Genomic DNA, 15,616 nt, shown 5'->3' with positions numbered 1-15,616 from the left:
TAGTCTACCACCCGTACTGTAGATGGCGGCATACACCTCTAACGATTGTTTGCGGACCGCCGAAGAAGAAGTAGAAGACCACCACCACCACCACCCCCCCCCGGACATGTGCACTTGAGTGGGTAGCTAGCAAGTGTGTTACCTGGATGTGTTGTTGCTAGCTAAGGAAGCTAATGCTATTTTCTTCTGTTTCCTGTTGCTGTTGTAAGGGATATCAGTTGCCATAGGCTACTTTACGTTACAACCATGGAAATTGGCACACTTTTGGAGGCTTTCACGGGTAAGTCAACTTACTTTAGCTGTTTTTCCGTATCTGTAACGTTATTGGAATTGACAAGTTTACTGTAACCGCATATATTCCAGTTAGCTTGCTATCTCATTGGATGGATAACTTGGCTAGTTGTGGCTAGCAGTCGAAATTGTTAGCTGACTAACTTAGCTCTCTAGGCCTATTTTATTTTGATAGCGTAACTACATGTATAATTCAATATTGATGTGTGTGTTGACTTGAAGCTATTTCACCCACTTAGTTACATTTTGTACCTAGTCTAGTTAACGTTAGCAGGTCGCTATAGTTTATGTTGACCACAGTTTGATAGCTAACGTTAAGTGTTCTAGTTTAGTTAGCTCGTTTATTTGCTACTAGCGTTAACTACTGTAGTTAGTTAGCGTTATTTAGTGGCGACTGTGGTAGTTGCAGCCATGGTGATCCTATGAAATTAGTAGCTATCCTAATTCTATGGTTGTAGCTTGCTAGCTATTTAAAGCCTGTGGTTGCCGTGCAGCTAATTCTTCCTGACGGTGCCCTGGACTACAACGCTGTACATACTTGAATAAGTGTTTTCTATTTTGTTATATCTACGTTAAGACTTTGAGAAGAAAGGGAAGAAAGATGCCTGTCCTGCCCTGGATCAACTTCTGTCTCATGTCGCCAAAACGGGAGAAACGATGTGAGTGTCTAAGAAATAAGCCTCAAGTGCCAGTCGATTTTCTATTGAATGGACAATGTGTCAATTCAGTATAGAAATACACAGGCGGGTAAATTACAACTCATGGCTAGTCTTATTGCTGAAATGTATTTCTGGATATGCTACCAAAACCAAGGTCTTGTTGGAGGAGACTGAAGTTAACCCAATATTGGACCAAAGCAGCCTTATGCTATGAAGGTGTGCAGTAATTTTTACATTTTTGTTTAAAAATAAAATTCTCGCAAATATGAAAGATTTGTTCCAAAACCGTACCGCAAGCGATACATGTTAACATTTAGAGCAAGCGTCGGGGTTCTTAACAAAGGTCCCCTTGGAAGAAGAGACCTTCATCAATAGGCGCTAAAGGTACTTGGCCTCTTTGGCCTCTATGAATGGGCTAGGCAACCAGAGAGGAATCCCACGAAGCAAGCTAGATCTACTCTGGGTTTTCTAAAGCTAACCAGCTTCAGTTAGCTTCACATTACTGCCATGTTTCAAGTTTTATTAGTCGTATGTATTTGATACGCATGGTTTGCATCGCCCATCGAAATTTTTACTTGCAGGTTCTTGCAAGTAAATACAAACAAAGTAAATGGCAGTAGAATAGAATACATTTTTTTTAGCATAAGTATAATACAGGAATGCACAATTTATAATACAATATTTACATGTGTATTGGGGATGTAGAAATTAAGCAGTATAGTAAGTCTGGTAGCAGCAGTTATGATGTGCACAGAATCAGAGCAGGTGGTCAGTTCAAGTGTTCAGCACTCTGATGGCTTGTAGATACCAACAGGCTCAGAGACAGTATCAGAGCATGAGGTCTGATAGAAACGGTCTGCCTGACAGTAAAGGAGAGAACAGCTTGTGGGTGGGGAGGTCCTTGATGCTGTGTGTCTTCCTCAGGCACCATTTCGAGTGATGTCCTGGATGGGTGGAGACACGGTCCCAGTGATATACTGGAGGGCCTTGCAGTCATGTACAGAGCAATTCCCTTACCAGGCTGTGATGCAACCGGGCGGCATGCAGAATTTCTTCAACCGCCTTAGGAAGTAGATACTGTTGCACCCTCTTGACAAGAGTGGTAGTGGTGCTGGTCTATGACAAGTCCTCGGCTTCATCCATACTATGACGGTGGATATTGCTTGTCCGCCTGCTGCTAACTCTAGCAGTCTTGTAACTGCGCGTGTATGTCGTACATGGCTAGTCGAACACCAAACTCTTAATTGAGACAATGATGAAGCCTCAATCCATGGGCGAGTCAGGTCCTACATTTTCATGTGTGCCAAAATGAAAATTAACTAGGATATCTTGCAAATTCAGCAGGCTGTGGTGTGAAATAGGCTTTTAGAAATGCCATCTTTATTTTATGACTCATAGTTAATGCTGTCTTTGGTGTTACATTGCGTGAAGTTTAAAATGCATTCTGTCATTACTGTGATATATATTTTTTTTTATATACAAACATTTTCTTAAATATTTTCTTAAATCAGTCGTCTTCCTCAAATGAAGGGGATGATGCAATCTTTGCAAGAGGGAGGGAATCTGATTTCATTGGTCCTCAACTCACAGCTCAGTCATTTCATTCAGAGTAAGTGGAATTAGCCTGCCCCAGAGAAGGATTCGTTGCGCCATTTGAATGTGCCTGGCTAAAAGGTGAGCCACTTTCGTATGACCGGTTATCCCGAGTTGAACTTTGTTGACCAAAGTTACCTCGCTAACTCCTCAAACCTGCTTCGTAGGAAACCCCTCAGGTGTCGGACCAAGAGAGGATAACTTTTTGGTCTCTCCTCTTACAGGATTTCATGGTCACAGTTCAAAAGTTATTTCCTGTTTAAACTTGAGAAAGTAATGGATGACTTCAGAACCTCGTCGCCAGACCAGCGAGGTCCATCCAATCCTAATGTGGAGTACATTCCTTTTGAGGAGATGAAGGAAAGGATTCTCAAAATTGTAGATGGGTACAACGGGTGAGTGTCCTCCACTGTCCAGTGCTGAAACATTTAATAAAAAGTCTCCCTTTAATGCCTGTTTTACCAGTATGCCTTTGTGTAGCCTTGTGTACAGCCTCGTGAGGAAAGTATACCTTTTTGACTATCTTTTCCAGTATTCCGTTCACCATCCAGCGTCTCTGTGAGTTACTTACTGACCCTAAGAGGAACTACACTGGAACAGACAAGTTCCTCAGGGGAGTGGAGAAGGTAAGTATCATCACTGTTTCTGAGATTGTTTATCATAATGGGTTTTTTAAATATGAGGTGTGATCTTTAGCCAAGATGGGAGTTTCTATTGGACAAATTCAGGTACGTCCTTCCCACTTTTCGTTCAGTTTGCTTCTGTTTTAATAAACTTTTTGCAACTGAATCGGCGCGATGAATACGCCCCCAGGGTACTCACCCTATTAAGGATACCTACAGTACCAGTCAAAAGTTTGGACACACCTATTCATTCAAATGTTTTTCTTTATTTTAACTATTATCTACATTGTAGAATAATTGTGAAGACATCAAAACTATGAAATAACATATGTAATCATGTAGTAACTTAAAAAATGTTAAACAATATTTGAGATTCTTCAAAGTAGCCACCCTTTGCCTTGATGACAGCTTTACACACTCTTGGCATTCTCTCAACCAGCTTCTTTTAGGAATGCTTTTCCAACAGTCTTGGAAAATAAATCAGTGTCACCAGCAAAGCACCATCATACCACCTCCATGCTTCACAGTGGGAACCACAAATGCGGAGATCATCCGTTCCACCTATTCTGCGTCTCACAAAGACACGGCGGTTGGAACCAAAAATCTCCAATTTGGACGCATCAGACCAAAGGACATATTTCGACCGGTCTAATGTCCATTGCTCCTTTTAGTAGTGGTTTCTTTGCAGTAATTTGACCAATAAGGCCCGATTTTTCGCAGTGTCCTCTGAACAGTTGATGTTGATGTGTCTCTTACTTGAACTCTGAAGCATTTATCTGGGCTGCAATTTCTGAGGCTGGTAACTCTAATGAACTTATCCTCTGCAGCAGAGGTAACTCTGGGTCTTCCTTTCCTGTCGCGGTCCTCATGAGAGCCAGTTTCATCATAGCACTTGATGGTTTTTGCGACTGCACTTGAAGAAACTTTCAAGTTCTTGTAATTTTCCATATTGACTAACTTTCATGTCTTAACGTAATGATGGACTGTCATTTTCTCTTTGCTTATTTGAGCTGTTATTGCCATAATATGGACTTAGCCCTATTTGATAAAAGAACATCTTCTGTATACCACCCCTACCTTGTCACAACACAATTGATTGGCTCAAAAGCATTAAGAAGGAAAGAAATTCCATAAATTTCCTTTTAAGAAGGCACACCTGTTAATTGAAATGCATTCCAGGTGACTACCTCATGAAGCTGGTTGAGAATGCCAAGAGTGTGCAAAGCTGTCAAGGCAAAGGGTGGCTACTTTGAAGAATGTCAAATATAAAATATATTTTGATTTGTTGAACATTTTTTTTTGGTTTTTTTGTTACTACATTATTCCATATGTGTTCGTAGTTTTGATGTCTTCACTATTATTCTACAAATAAAAATAAAGAAAAACCCTTGAATGAGTGTGACAATACCAGTCAAAAGTTGAATGTCACAGATATGTCCTTGTATTAATTTGAATAAATAATGCATTCTCGCATGGCTTATTTTTAACAAGTTTATAATTCCTTGTATTTGTAAACAATATACATGCTTAGAGTTTGATGGTATTGTTTATATTTTGCAGAATGTGATGGTGGTCAGCTGTGTATATCCTACCTCAGAGTAAGTATTATATCATGTTTCTCTACCTACCACTTTTTATAGCAAAACATACTTTAAAGTTGGGGTCAGCTTCAAAGCTGTCTATCAAATCAATTTGGGTAGGCTTACAGTCATCTGGATTTGCTGACTCACTCTGCCTCTTTCAAAGGAAAAATGGTGCAACCAGTGTAAACAAAATGAATGGAGTGATGTTCCCTGGCAATACCTCTATTTATTCAGAAAGGTGAGCGCTACCTACTTGTCAATGGTTGATGTTCAGTTATGCAATTTATCTACATTTATAACATAAAATGGGTGGGGAACCCCAATAAAACCCAGCAGTCTTTCATTCCAGGCATCCCTGAACATAGGGGGAAAAGGTTTAGTAATTTACTCATACCAAATATGCTGGGTGACAGTGTAGTTAATCTCCTTGTTATTACACTGAACAAAAATATAAATGCAACGTGCATCGATTTCAAATATTTGACTCCGTTACAGTTCATACAAGTAAATCAGTCAATTGAAATGCATTCATTAGACCCTAATCTATGGATTTCATATGACTGGGAATACAGATATGCATCTGTTCGTCACAGATGCCTTAAAAAAAAGGTAGGGGCGTGGATCAGAAAACCAGTCAGTATCTGGTGTGATCACCATTTGCCTCATGCAGCGCGACACATCTCCTTCGCATAGAGTTGATCAGGCTGTTCATTGTGGCCTGTGGAATGTTGTCTTTCTCCTCTTCAGTAGCTGTGCGAAGTTGCTGGATATTGGCGGGAACTGGAACACGCTGTCGATCCAGAGCATCCTAAACATGCTCAATGGGTGACATGTCTGGTGAGTATGCAGGCCATGGAAGAACTGGGACATTTTCAGCTTCCAGGAATTGTGTACAGATCCTAGTGACATGGGGCTGTGCATTATCATGCTGAAACATGAGGTGATTGCGGCAGTGGGCCTCAGGATCTCTTCACGGTATCTCTGTGCATTCAAATTGCCATCGGTAAAATGCAATTGTGTTCATTGTCCATAGCTTATGCCTGCCCATACCATAACCCCACCGCCACCATGGGGCACTCTGTTCACAAAGTTAACATCAGCAAACCGCTCGCCCACACGACGCCATCTGCCCGGTACAGTTGAAACCGGGATTCATCCGTGAAGAGCACACTTCTCCAGCCTGTCAGTGGCCATCGAAGGTGAGCATTTTCCCACTGAAGTCAGTTACGACACTGAACTGCAGTCAGGTGTCAGATCCTGGTGGGATGACAAGCACGCACATGAGCTTCCCTGACTCTGTTCCTGACAGTTTGTGCAGAAATTCTTTGGTTGTGCAAACCCACAGTTTCATCAGCTGTCTGGGTGGCTGGTCTCACTCGATCCTGCAGGTTAAGAAGCTTGATGTGGACGCCCTGGGCCTGTGTCGTTACACGTGGTCTGCCTCCAAAGTCTCTAAAATGACATTGGAGGTGGCTTGTGGTAGACAAATTAACATTCAATTCTCTGGCAACAGCTCTGGTGGACATTTATACAGTCAGCATGCCAATTGCACACTCCCTCAACTTGAAACCGCTGTGGCATTGTGTTGTGACAACTGCACATTTGGCCTTTTATTGTCCCCAGCACAAGGTGCACCTGTGTAATGATCATGCTGTTTAATCAGCTTCTTGATATGCCACACCTGTCAAGTGGATGGATTTTCTTGGCAAAGGAGAAATGCTCACTAACAGGGATGTAAACACATTTGTGCACAACACTTTTCAGAAAAGCTTTCTGTGCGTATGGAAAATTACTGGCTACTTTTATTTCAGCACATAAGACCAACACTTTACATGTTACGTTTATATTTTTGTTCAGTATAATTGGATTCAATTGCAACAATATGATTGAATGAAAGCGTATTGGATTTTGCATATAGAGATTATTTATTTTCTCCTTATGGTAGGAATATAAATGGACCAGGCACCCCAAGGCCACTGAACAGACCAAAGCTATTGCTATCCACCACTCTGGCTACAAACGGTCTCCCTGACAGCACAGACGATAAGGAGCCACTCACAGAACAAGAGGAGCATGCTATCAGGTAACTAGCATTGTGTGAAGCCAGGTGACTGTCAGCCAAAATATAACGCAATAAATGTTAAGACTTAGCAACTAGTTATGATGTTTTGATGCTTTCTTTAGTGATTCCTCTGTATCGGAAAGTAATACCACAAAAAGCAGTCTGATGAAGACCAAGCATCCAGAAGAGGATGCAACGGAGGCAGAGAGCCATGAAGTGAAAAGGCTGAAGTTTGACAAAGACATGGATGAAGATGAGGAGGAAGACAAGGAGATGTCCTGTCCTGAACCTGCCCAAAGCTCATCAGACAAGCCAGAATCGTCAACAGACATTGTTGAGGAAGAAAAAGACAAGTCTGCTGATATGCTCACCACAGACGATCATGGTACTTTTTTTGAACAATGGGGCATTTTCAAATAACACTATATGGCTGCATTTACACAGGCAGCCCAATTCTGATCTTCTTTCCACTAATTAGTATTTTGGCCAATCACATATTTTCACATCAGATATTTTTCAGCGCTGGTCTGATTTGGCCAAAAGACAAATTTAGTGGGAAAATAATATCATAATTGGGCTGCCTGTCTAAACACAGCCTACGCTTGTGAAAGGGAAAATTTGACATGGGTCCAAGAATAACATTGTTAAACTGGATTAATTGATTTATGGAAGGATGTAATGGTGTTCTTGCCTTCTGTCCCCCAGAGCCCTCTAGCACTCAGACAGAAGAGCCCTTTGAGGAAGAGACAGCGGAGACATCAGAGAGAGAGGCTGAGTCTGGCCCTACCAACAGTCTAAAAAGTGACAGCACCATGGACCAGTCAGAGGGGCAGCTTGCTCAGTCAGGGAAGGATCTACGTTTAGAGGAACAGGGGGAAGGAGATTGCAGTGACCCAGTCAGTAGCAGCAATGGGGAGGGAGCACCCAGTGAAGAGCCTGTCCCATCTTCCTCTCCCAGAAGTAAAGTTGAGTCGTCGGCAGAAGGCGCTGCTGCAGAAAACAGTTTCGAAAGCCCAGAGACCACAGATGAGCCCATGGAACAGGACTAACCTGAGGGCCACCCAACATTATTTTACACTGTATGATACTGTAACACACCCAGGAGATCTCTGTACCAATGTGGACCTGTAGTCTCCCAGGACAGGGGGGCCTTTTATGAGGCCTTGGGTCTCCTCACGCCTTATGACCCACCCACCTCCTGACGGCCAGTCTGATTTTAAAAACGTAATTTAAGTTCCCCTCCAGCTAGGTTTTTTTCAAGCCTGTGGCATTCATTTACACATTAAATGCCTTTATCACTGTTATTTTAATATGAACTGCTATTTTACATGCCAATTCCAAAGCTGCTTGGTTAACATTGTGATGTAGAAGGATCAGTCATTATTCAGTGTTTGTGATCTTCATCTGTGGTGAATGTTTCATGTTGGCCGGCCCAGTTAGGTTCTCTGGATCTGTGGGATGCCTTTTGTTTTCCCTGGGTAAAGTGACCGTTTACAGCTATGTTTTGTTTTTAGTGTGGTAGTTTTTCGCACTTTGAAATGTAAAGTATAGAAAACGGGCCATGACATCTGTAGCATAAAACCACTGGAAGCCCTGCAAGTTTGCAAGTTTTGCAAAGTAAACATACAGAAACCATGGATTGCAACCAATCCACCTCATGTACTATGATTGAACAATACAGATATAGCTGTGATCCAAATGCTTTAAACTGTCCAGTGAAAATTTCACTTTGAAAAGCTAATCTGTTAACTTGTCCTATTCTTGTATTTGTGGCCAAAGCAGAAATTAAGAGAAACACTTCAAAAACGCTTGCCATTTCCGTTTTGGCTGAGATGGAATTTTTCTGTCAGATTTAAAGTGAAGGTCCAGATCTTTTGTATAATTTGTTTTGGAAGCAGTGCTCATGAGCCAAACTTGATCCCTGCTTTTTGTGTACTGTCTTCCATTTAGTATGATATGCTACATCCTGCTTTTAATTTTTGTATTCGTATGATATGTTACTAATCCAAATCGTACAATATGTTACTCATTTGTTGTGCTTAAGATTCGGGACGGCATCTTTAATCAAAAGATGTGGAAACATGGTATTTTAATTATCACAATCTTTCTAATTGAATGGCATCTTTCTTCAACTTCAGACATCCGTATCAACTAAATTCAACTTTAAATCTCATCACAAAATGATCGGTACTGCTGTCACATGGAATAACAGGAAGCTTGTTTTGATTTGGAGCGTTTACTGGCTTCCATATCTTGTTTCTGCAACTGTCCTTTTTATATATTAGGATTTTAACATTTCTGTAAAGAAGATTTTGTAGATTGTAATACATGTTCACTGCCTTTGTGAAAGTCTCTGTAGATTGGTCTTTCAACACCGTATTCATATGAAGCAATAAATGCTAACATTAAGTGTGAGGTATGCTTCATTTGTATCAAGGAAGTTATACCTTTTGCCAACTATGGATACATATTTTGAATACATCACATCCTTATTTGTACATTTTCAGAGAAATCATTTCATCTTATGACAGTATCTCCAAATGGCCTTGACACTCATGCATAGTAGGCTAATGACGCTTATCCCTGTCCCTATGAAACAGTCAGCACATTACATGAGCCAGGAAGAGCTTGGCAGGGGTAGGTGTTCTGTCATCACATTGTTCTACTATAGGGAACAAGGACAGTCAGTCCTACAGGGGGTTTTCTACCTCACCTTCCGACATCTATAATTTTGATAGTTTCTTATATTCCTATTACTCATCTTTACAAAGATGTAACAAAGGGTATTTGGAGACAGTCAACTGGTGAAATATGTTAGGCCTACTACTGAGCCATGGAATGCGAAAATATGTTTTTCTATTGATGTACTTGTGAGCTAATTTTGGCTCGAGCAGAGCTGATGTGTACACAGGTTATCATGGAAGGTCCTATAAATAGCATCACCTAATTAGAGGGATTACCAAATGCCTGCCCTCTATGACTAATCGGATTTGCAAACAAAAAGGAGGATCCCATGTAGGGGACATTGTAACTAACCTTTAGGTAGACCTAGGGCTCGTTTGAGTGGTAAGGCTGAAGCAACCCACAAAAAAAAAGTGAGTGAAGTCAGAGGTGCATATGTGACAGCCGAAAGTTTGGCACTGTGGTTTTCCAAAAGCAAGGCTCAGATCAACACGGCAGTGTTGTCATTGTTTATAAAAGTTTCTTTGTCGAAATAAACATGCCTCCAACCTCACACACAAACTGAAATCAAATGAGTACAATCAATTAGTGAGAGCGTCTCAAACGTCACATTAATTTGTCCACTCTAGCCTATACATGAAAGGCAACAAAGTTGGTTGCTGTTTCAGTCACTTTGTTGGTCACATTCATGTAGGTCGGAACTAACACAGATTTAATAACAACCACAATGAAACAGGTGGTGTTCTAGTAAGGCGTTATGAAAGACACGCATGGTGTTGTCCACTGAAAGTTGACTAGCAACAACTGGGCCCTAAAAGACACCCACTAAATTTGCCCAAGAGGCAAACCAAATAAATCGCACATCAAAATTTGACAGGAGGCAAACCAAAAAGTGGAACAAAATAAAAAACAGGTAAGAACCAATAAAGGATAGTTAAATAAAAAAACTGGGGGAGCCAACTAGAGCACTGGGCCAGCCACATCTCCAGCACAGGTGAAACACCTAACTAACGAGATGACATAGTGTTGCCAACTCCTCAGTAAGGAAAGTAGCTATTGACTGTCCTAAAAGTCGCTAAATGACGTCATCGCACAATTTGCATAATTGGCCATGCGCTTGTAATTGTGATGGACGCTGTAGGAGAGAGGAATAACGTCGTGGGAGAGACAAAAAGTGAGTAAAAAACGTCACAATTCCAACCCTCCTCCTTTATCCGGGTTTGGGACCGGCAAAAGTGACCCAAAAGAGACACTCTGGCGGAGTTACCTAGTTTATTATTATTATTTTTTTAGTTTAGTTTTCTTAATTTGGTTTGGTTTTTAACCTTATGGTCCACCTAGGAGCCTACAACAAGTCACAGTAAAACATGAACATTTTTAACCATAACATTTTTTTAAAATTTTTTGTTGTTGTATACAGTCTACATTAACAATCTAAATGGACCAAAAAGAGACAATAGAAAAACCTGTCAATGTGAGAAAATTATGGTAACTAGTCTGGCCCTAATTCAGATTAATTGTTTTTTTTGCCCCAGATCCCCCTCCACACACACACAGGCTGTGCTAGCTCACAGAAAGAGTGGGTCATCGTCATTTTGGTCAAGGCTCTCTATGGCAGGTTCAGCAACTGAAGGAGCTGACTTAAATGAGTAAGCAGCTAATGTGCCAAAAAGCTGCAAAACATTATCAGGCAGCTGGTGCTCATAGCAAGCCTCACCAGACAGCTTCAGTCCACATTGAATGTACAGGATGGAGTTAAGGGTATGCAAGGACATCCGATTTCTAAGTTTGCTTTTTACCACACTCGTCTGGCTGAATACTCTCTCGACTTCAGCATTCGAGTATGGCAAGGACAACACAGACACAGCAGCAATGGCAAGTTCTTGAAACGGGTTGATATCAGCTGCATCCCTGAACTTCCAAATCTCACTCCAGAAGCCCAGTGTGTTTTTTGTCTCATTCCATTTACTAAGATGGATGGCACACCATTGCTGGACAAGCTTGTCTATCTCTGCAGGGGAGTAGCCAAGGAGCTTGGCTATTTTTTTCTATTTCTCCTGGGCTCTTATTGTGCTTTAGAGTTTCCTCCGCATTGAAAACTGACATGTACTGCGACGCTTCGATGTTGTCTGGCAGTCTCACCCTCAACTCATTAGTGAGGGAGATGGTGAAGGCTACACACCGCTTTCGAATATTGTTTTCATCCTCAGGCGCAAGGTGGAGCTCAGCTGCCTTTGACTCAAAAAGGTAACCAAGGTACGGTTTGGGACTGATGTATCCATCTATTGGCCCTTTGAGTACATCAACATTTGCCAGTGGATTCAGCACCCTGATGCTCACAGACTTGATCAGGCTAACCAAGCTGTCAAGTAGCTTAAGAGGATCTACTTGCTCTCCCTCAAAAGCCTTGATGGCCAACTGTACCTCACCCAGCACTGACTTCAAAAAAGTCAGATACAATGTTTTGAGGATCACTGTACATGGAGTATAAAACCTCAGCCATGTAGGGGTGTTCACTGGACTTGGTGACTGCGAAATGTAGCCTAAGCTCCTCCCACTGGTCCAAAATGCACGAAACTGTGTTTTCAATGGAGAGCCAACGTGTGGCACACACCTTGGTTATCTGTAAAGGTTTCTCCCCACAGTTGATGGTCTCATATATGGCCTTGTAGGCCTCCCTGCGCTTTGGAAACACTGAAAAGCAGTTATAAGTCTCTCATACCAAGTACTCCACACTACGGGGGATGGTGTCATTGGAAGCATGACTTACAGCAAGCTGCAGAGTGGCACACACAGCGAATAAGAACCAGATATTTGAGGCCATACTCCTCCTTCAGCACTTTATGGACCCCATTGTTAATCCTCGTCATAACAGAGGCATTGTCAGTCCCTATCCCCAGGAGTTTCTCTTTTTAAGACAACACTTCTCGAGGAAAGCCACAACAGCACGGGCTATAGATTTGGCATCTCCTCCCTCCAACTCAACAAGCCCCAGAAATGTTGATACAATTGTCTGCTTGGTGTCACTAAAGTACCTTATCACAACCCCCGGGTACTTATGTAACCGATGTGAAATCGCTAGCTAGTTAGCGGTGGTGCGCGCTAATAGCCTTTCAATCGGTGACGTCACTCGCTCTGAGACCCTGAAGTAGTTGTTTCCCTTGCTCTGCAAGGGCCGTGGCTTTTGTGGCGCGATGTGTAACAATGCTTTGAGGGTAACTGTTGTTGATGTGTGCAGAGGGTCCCTGGTTCGAGCCCAGGTTGGGGCGAGGAGAGGGACGGAAGCTATACTGTTACACTTAGAAACACTTACATCTGTGGACTCCTCGAGGAGGAGGCTGAAACGCTGGTCACCCACATCTGCGACCAACTTTTTCAGAACGTATGGTGCTAGAACACCATTAATCATTTCTGTGCATTTTGAAGTGGGTAGCAGCAGTGGAGTCTGAGAAAGCAGCTCAACATGCTTCTCCAATGTGATCACATGCCAGCATGGAACAGTGTTCAGCGATAGCTAATGTCATGGTGGCCTCAGCCTTTTTTGCAGCGTCATTTTTTTTAACCATAAATGGCAGCTTGTTTTGGGTGGAACTGTTACAAGGCTTTGCCTTTTGGATATGTTTTCATGTTTTTTTTACATCACTAAGTTTGGCGTAGAAATCAGCCTTACAATACAGGCAGTATGCCCGTGTATCATCAATAAACGGCTTCAACAAGCCTTTGAATTCAGGGTTTGATTTCCCACTCCTTTCTGTATTTTTGAGTGTACAGATTAGACTGAGACATGATGAGCTAGCCAGCTAGATGTTTAGCTTATGTCATAGAGAGGCACACACACAGTGGACAAGGTGAGTAAGTGACTGAGGCTGTGTGAGTCAAATGCAGTGATTTTATTTTTGTGCAGTGATTTATTTTAGACAAAGAACATTTTACATTTACATCCCGCCCTGAATGTAAGTCAGGGCGGGATCAACCAGCGGCGGCTTCCCGCATGCGCGATTCATTTGCAGTCTGGATGCAGAGGGGTGAATATCTCTTGCTTTGTCTGCAGCTGGGAGGGAATGCAGCGCGAGGACTGGGCCACCTGTGAGCGCTTTGGGACGGGGGTGGGACGGGGATGGGGCCCACGGCAGCACCCGCTGCTGGTTGAGAAGAGTAAGAACGATACGTGATTTCACGTCAGTCTCCAGTAACACCAGAAAAAGTCGCTAGATTTTTTTGAAAATGTGTCACTAGAGGGGTCTGAATACTCGCTAAATATAGTGACAAAGTCGCTAAATTGGCAACACTGGATGACAAGCCAGTATTAGGTGTAAACTATATTGCCTAACGAGGTGACACCAATCGGTGCATCCAACGCGCGAACGTTCAATCTCGAAATATAAATGGAAGAACCAAAGCCTGTAAACAGTAAAATTCATACAGTCGACATGTAGGCGCAAAACGAAAAAAAAATGGTCCCCTTAATGTGCTCTAGCACTACACAGCTGACTCAAATAACCAACTCATCAAGTTTTTATTATTTTAGTCAACAGTGTAGTCAGGGTTGGGGAGTAAGGGATTCCAACAAAACGGTAACTGTAATATGTTACAAGGAAAAATATTGTAAGCAGATTACAAATACTTTTGAAAAACGACATGATTCATTCGAGGATTACTTTTAAATTCAGAAAGGAGGATTTTGGGGGGGGGACACTTCTCTGGTTTCTCGATGTCATTCAAATAAGCATTGAAAAAAGGTGCGAATTTGTTCGAACTGAGAGTCTGACCAGAAGTCAGAGACCACTATGATGACACACCAAATGGGTTTGATGGATCGTGAGAAAAAAACAGGAATAGTCTTGTAGGCTAACCGTACAAGCTATGTCTTTCAATGGTATGACTGCTGTCGGCATCCAAAGATGATCCAACTTGAATTAACACTTGGAGGTAAGGATGACAGCAGTGGTGTAGTCTACGGCGATACGTATATTACTTATTGTTATCTACATAGCACATTGATGTGAATCACACTGCTGCTCTCTCATTTAGCTATTTACGCCTTACGGATTGTGGTGGTTGTGGATGGCTGTTCACAAATCTAAATGTGTATTTGAACCCAATAATGTTTGAATTAAACTATTTTAAGCTGCCTATCAATCATTGTTTTTGAAACCAGTGGACAGCTAGTGAACAATGCGCTCTTGTAACAGCTGCACAGTGCGGATCCCAGCCTATCCAATAGAAGTGGGGCTTTTATTGCTCAATTTAATTCATGCTAATACATTTTTTTGAATTCATAGGCTTAATGGACATATTCAAACTCGCACGCTTTTGATAGACTTAAAGGGGCAATCTGTAGTTGCTACATCCAATTTTGGATACATATATCCATTGATTCTTCATTTATAAACTTATAAATGCGTCATGAGCTTAGTTCAACTATCATTCTCCACGAGAACCCAAAATATAAGCTGGTTTTCCGCCAATGTTTGTAAACATTATACATGTAAACAAACACTGTATAGCCTCATAACATGTTAAAACAATAATGTTGATATCATGGATGGTCAGTCCTTGCATCCATAGCTCTGTCTATTAATCTGAGAGTGGTTACATTTCTCCAGGCTCATCCCTCAGCGTTTTACCAAAAGAGGCGGGGTGACCGTTTTACTATTGTTTCATCTGTGGATTTGCCCTTTAAACAGCTGCACATTATCAAGATATCAATGAGTCACCAACAAAAAGTTAAACAATTGGCCTATAGCAAATGCAGCATGTGGCATTCATTTTTCACATGTAAATAGTACTTTTCAGTAGTGCTCAAAGCATGAGCGCAGCATTTATTTGTCAACTCTAATCAATGAGCCCAATCAGTCCTGCATGACAACAAAATCATAAACAACAGTGTAGGGCTGGCTAATAAGTCCTTTGTTTTGGGGTTATGCTCAGGTAAAACAATTTGGCTAGTCTATACTTCCATATTTCCAAGTCCTATTCTTGAAGATCAAGGGGTATAACATGACTGGAATTCTGATAGACTTTGTTTTTTAATGTAAAGATATAATTTAATTGTATTATTATATGTAGTAGAAAGCGATGAGTTAGAAGAAGCCTACATAACCAACCCATAAAGTAAAATGT

At 41.6% G+C, this 15,616-nt stretch overlaps 1 protein-coding gene across 1 annotated transcript; it reads left to right on the top strand.

Annotated features, from left to right (window-relative positions):
* Window positions 1–99: 99 nt before the first annotated feature.
* Window positions 100–9,220, top strand: LOC106567283 (serine/threonine-protein phosphatase 4 regulatory subunit 2-A). The gene is made up of 9 exons (XM_014136408.2): window positions 100–280; window positions 869–950; window positions 2,768–2,938; window positions 3,076–3,169; window positions 4,727–4,764; window positions 4,913–4,987; window positions 6,695–6,832; window positions 6,934–7,196; window positions 7,517–9,220. The coding sequence occupies exons 1-9, from the start codon at window positions 247–249 to the stop codon at window positions 7,858–7,860; spliced, it is 1,239 nt and encodes a 412-aa protein (XP_013991883.2). The 5' UTR covers window positions 100–246; the 3' UTR covers window positions 7,861–9,220.
* Window positions 9,221–15,616: the final 6,396 nt, after the last annotated feature.

Source organism: Salmo salar, chromosome ssa13, assembly GCF_905237065.1.
Source record: "Salmo salar chromosome ssa13, Ssal_v3.1, whole genome shotgun sequence".
In the NCBI taxonomy this organism is placed as follows: domain Eukaryota; kingdom Metazoa; phylum Chordata; class Actinopteri; order Salmoniformes; family Salmonidae; genus Salmo; species Salmo salar.
The sequence above is the reverse complement of the archived record's forward strand: the minus strand, read 5'-3'. Positions and strand labels throughout refer to the sequence as shown.

Bases quoted from the DNA above. Each gene is read 5' to 3' on its own strand.
- LOC106567283 (XM_014136408.2), top strand. From the start codon at position 247: ATGGAAATTGGCACACTTTTGGAGGCTTTCACGG. The intron at 951-2,767 runs GTGAGTGTCTAA...CTCCTCTTACAG, and splicing joins GCCAAAACGGGAGAAACGAT to GATTTCATGGTCACAGTTCA. The intron at 6,833-6,933 runs GTAACTAGCATT...TGCTTTCTTTAG, and splicing joins CAAGAGGAGCATGCTATCAG to TGATTCCTCTGTATCGGAAA.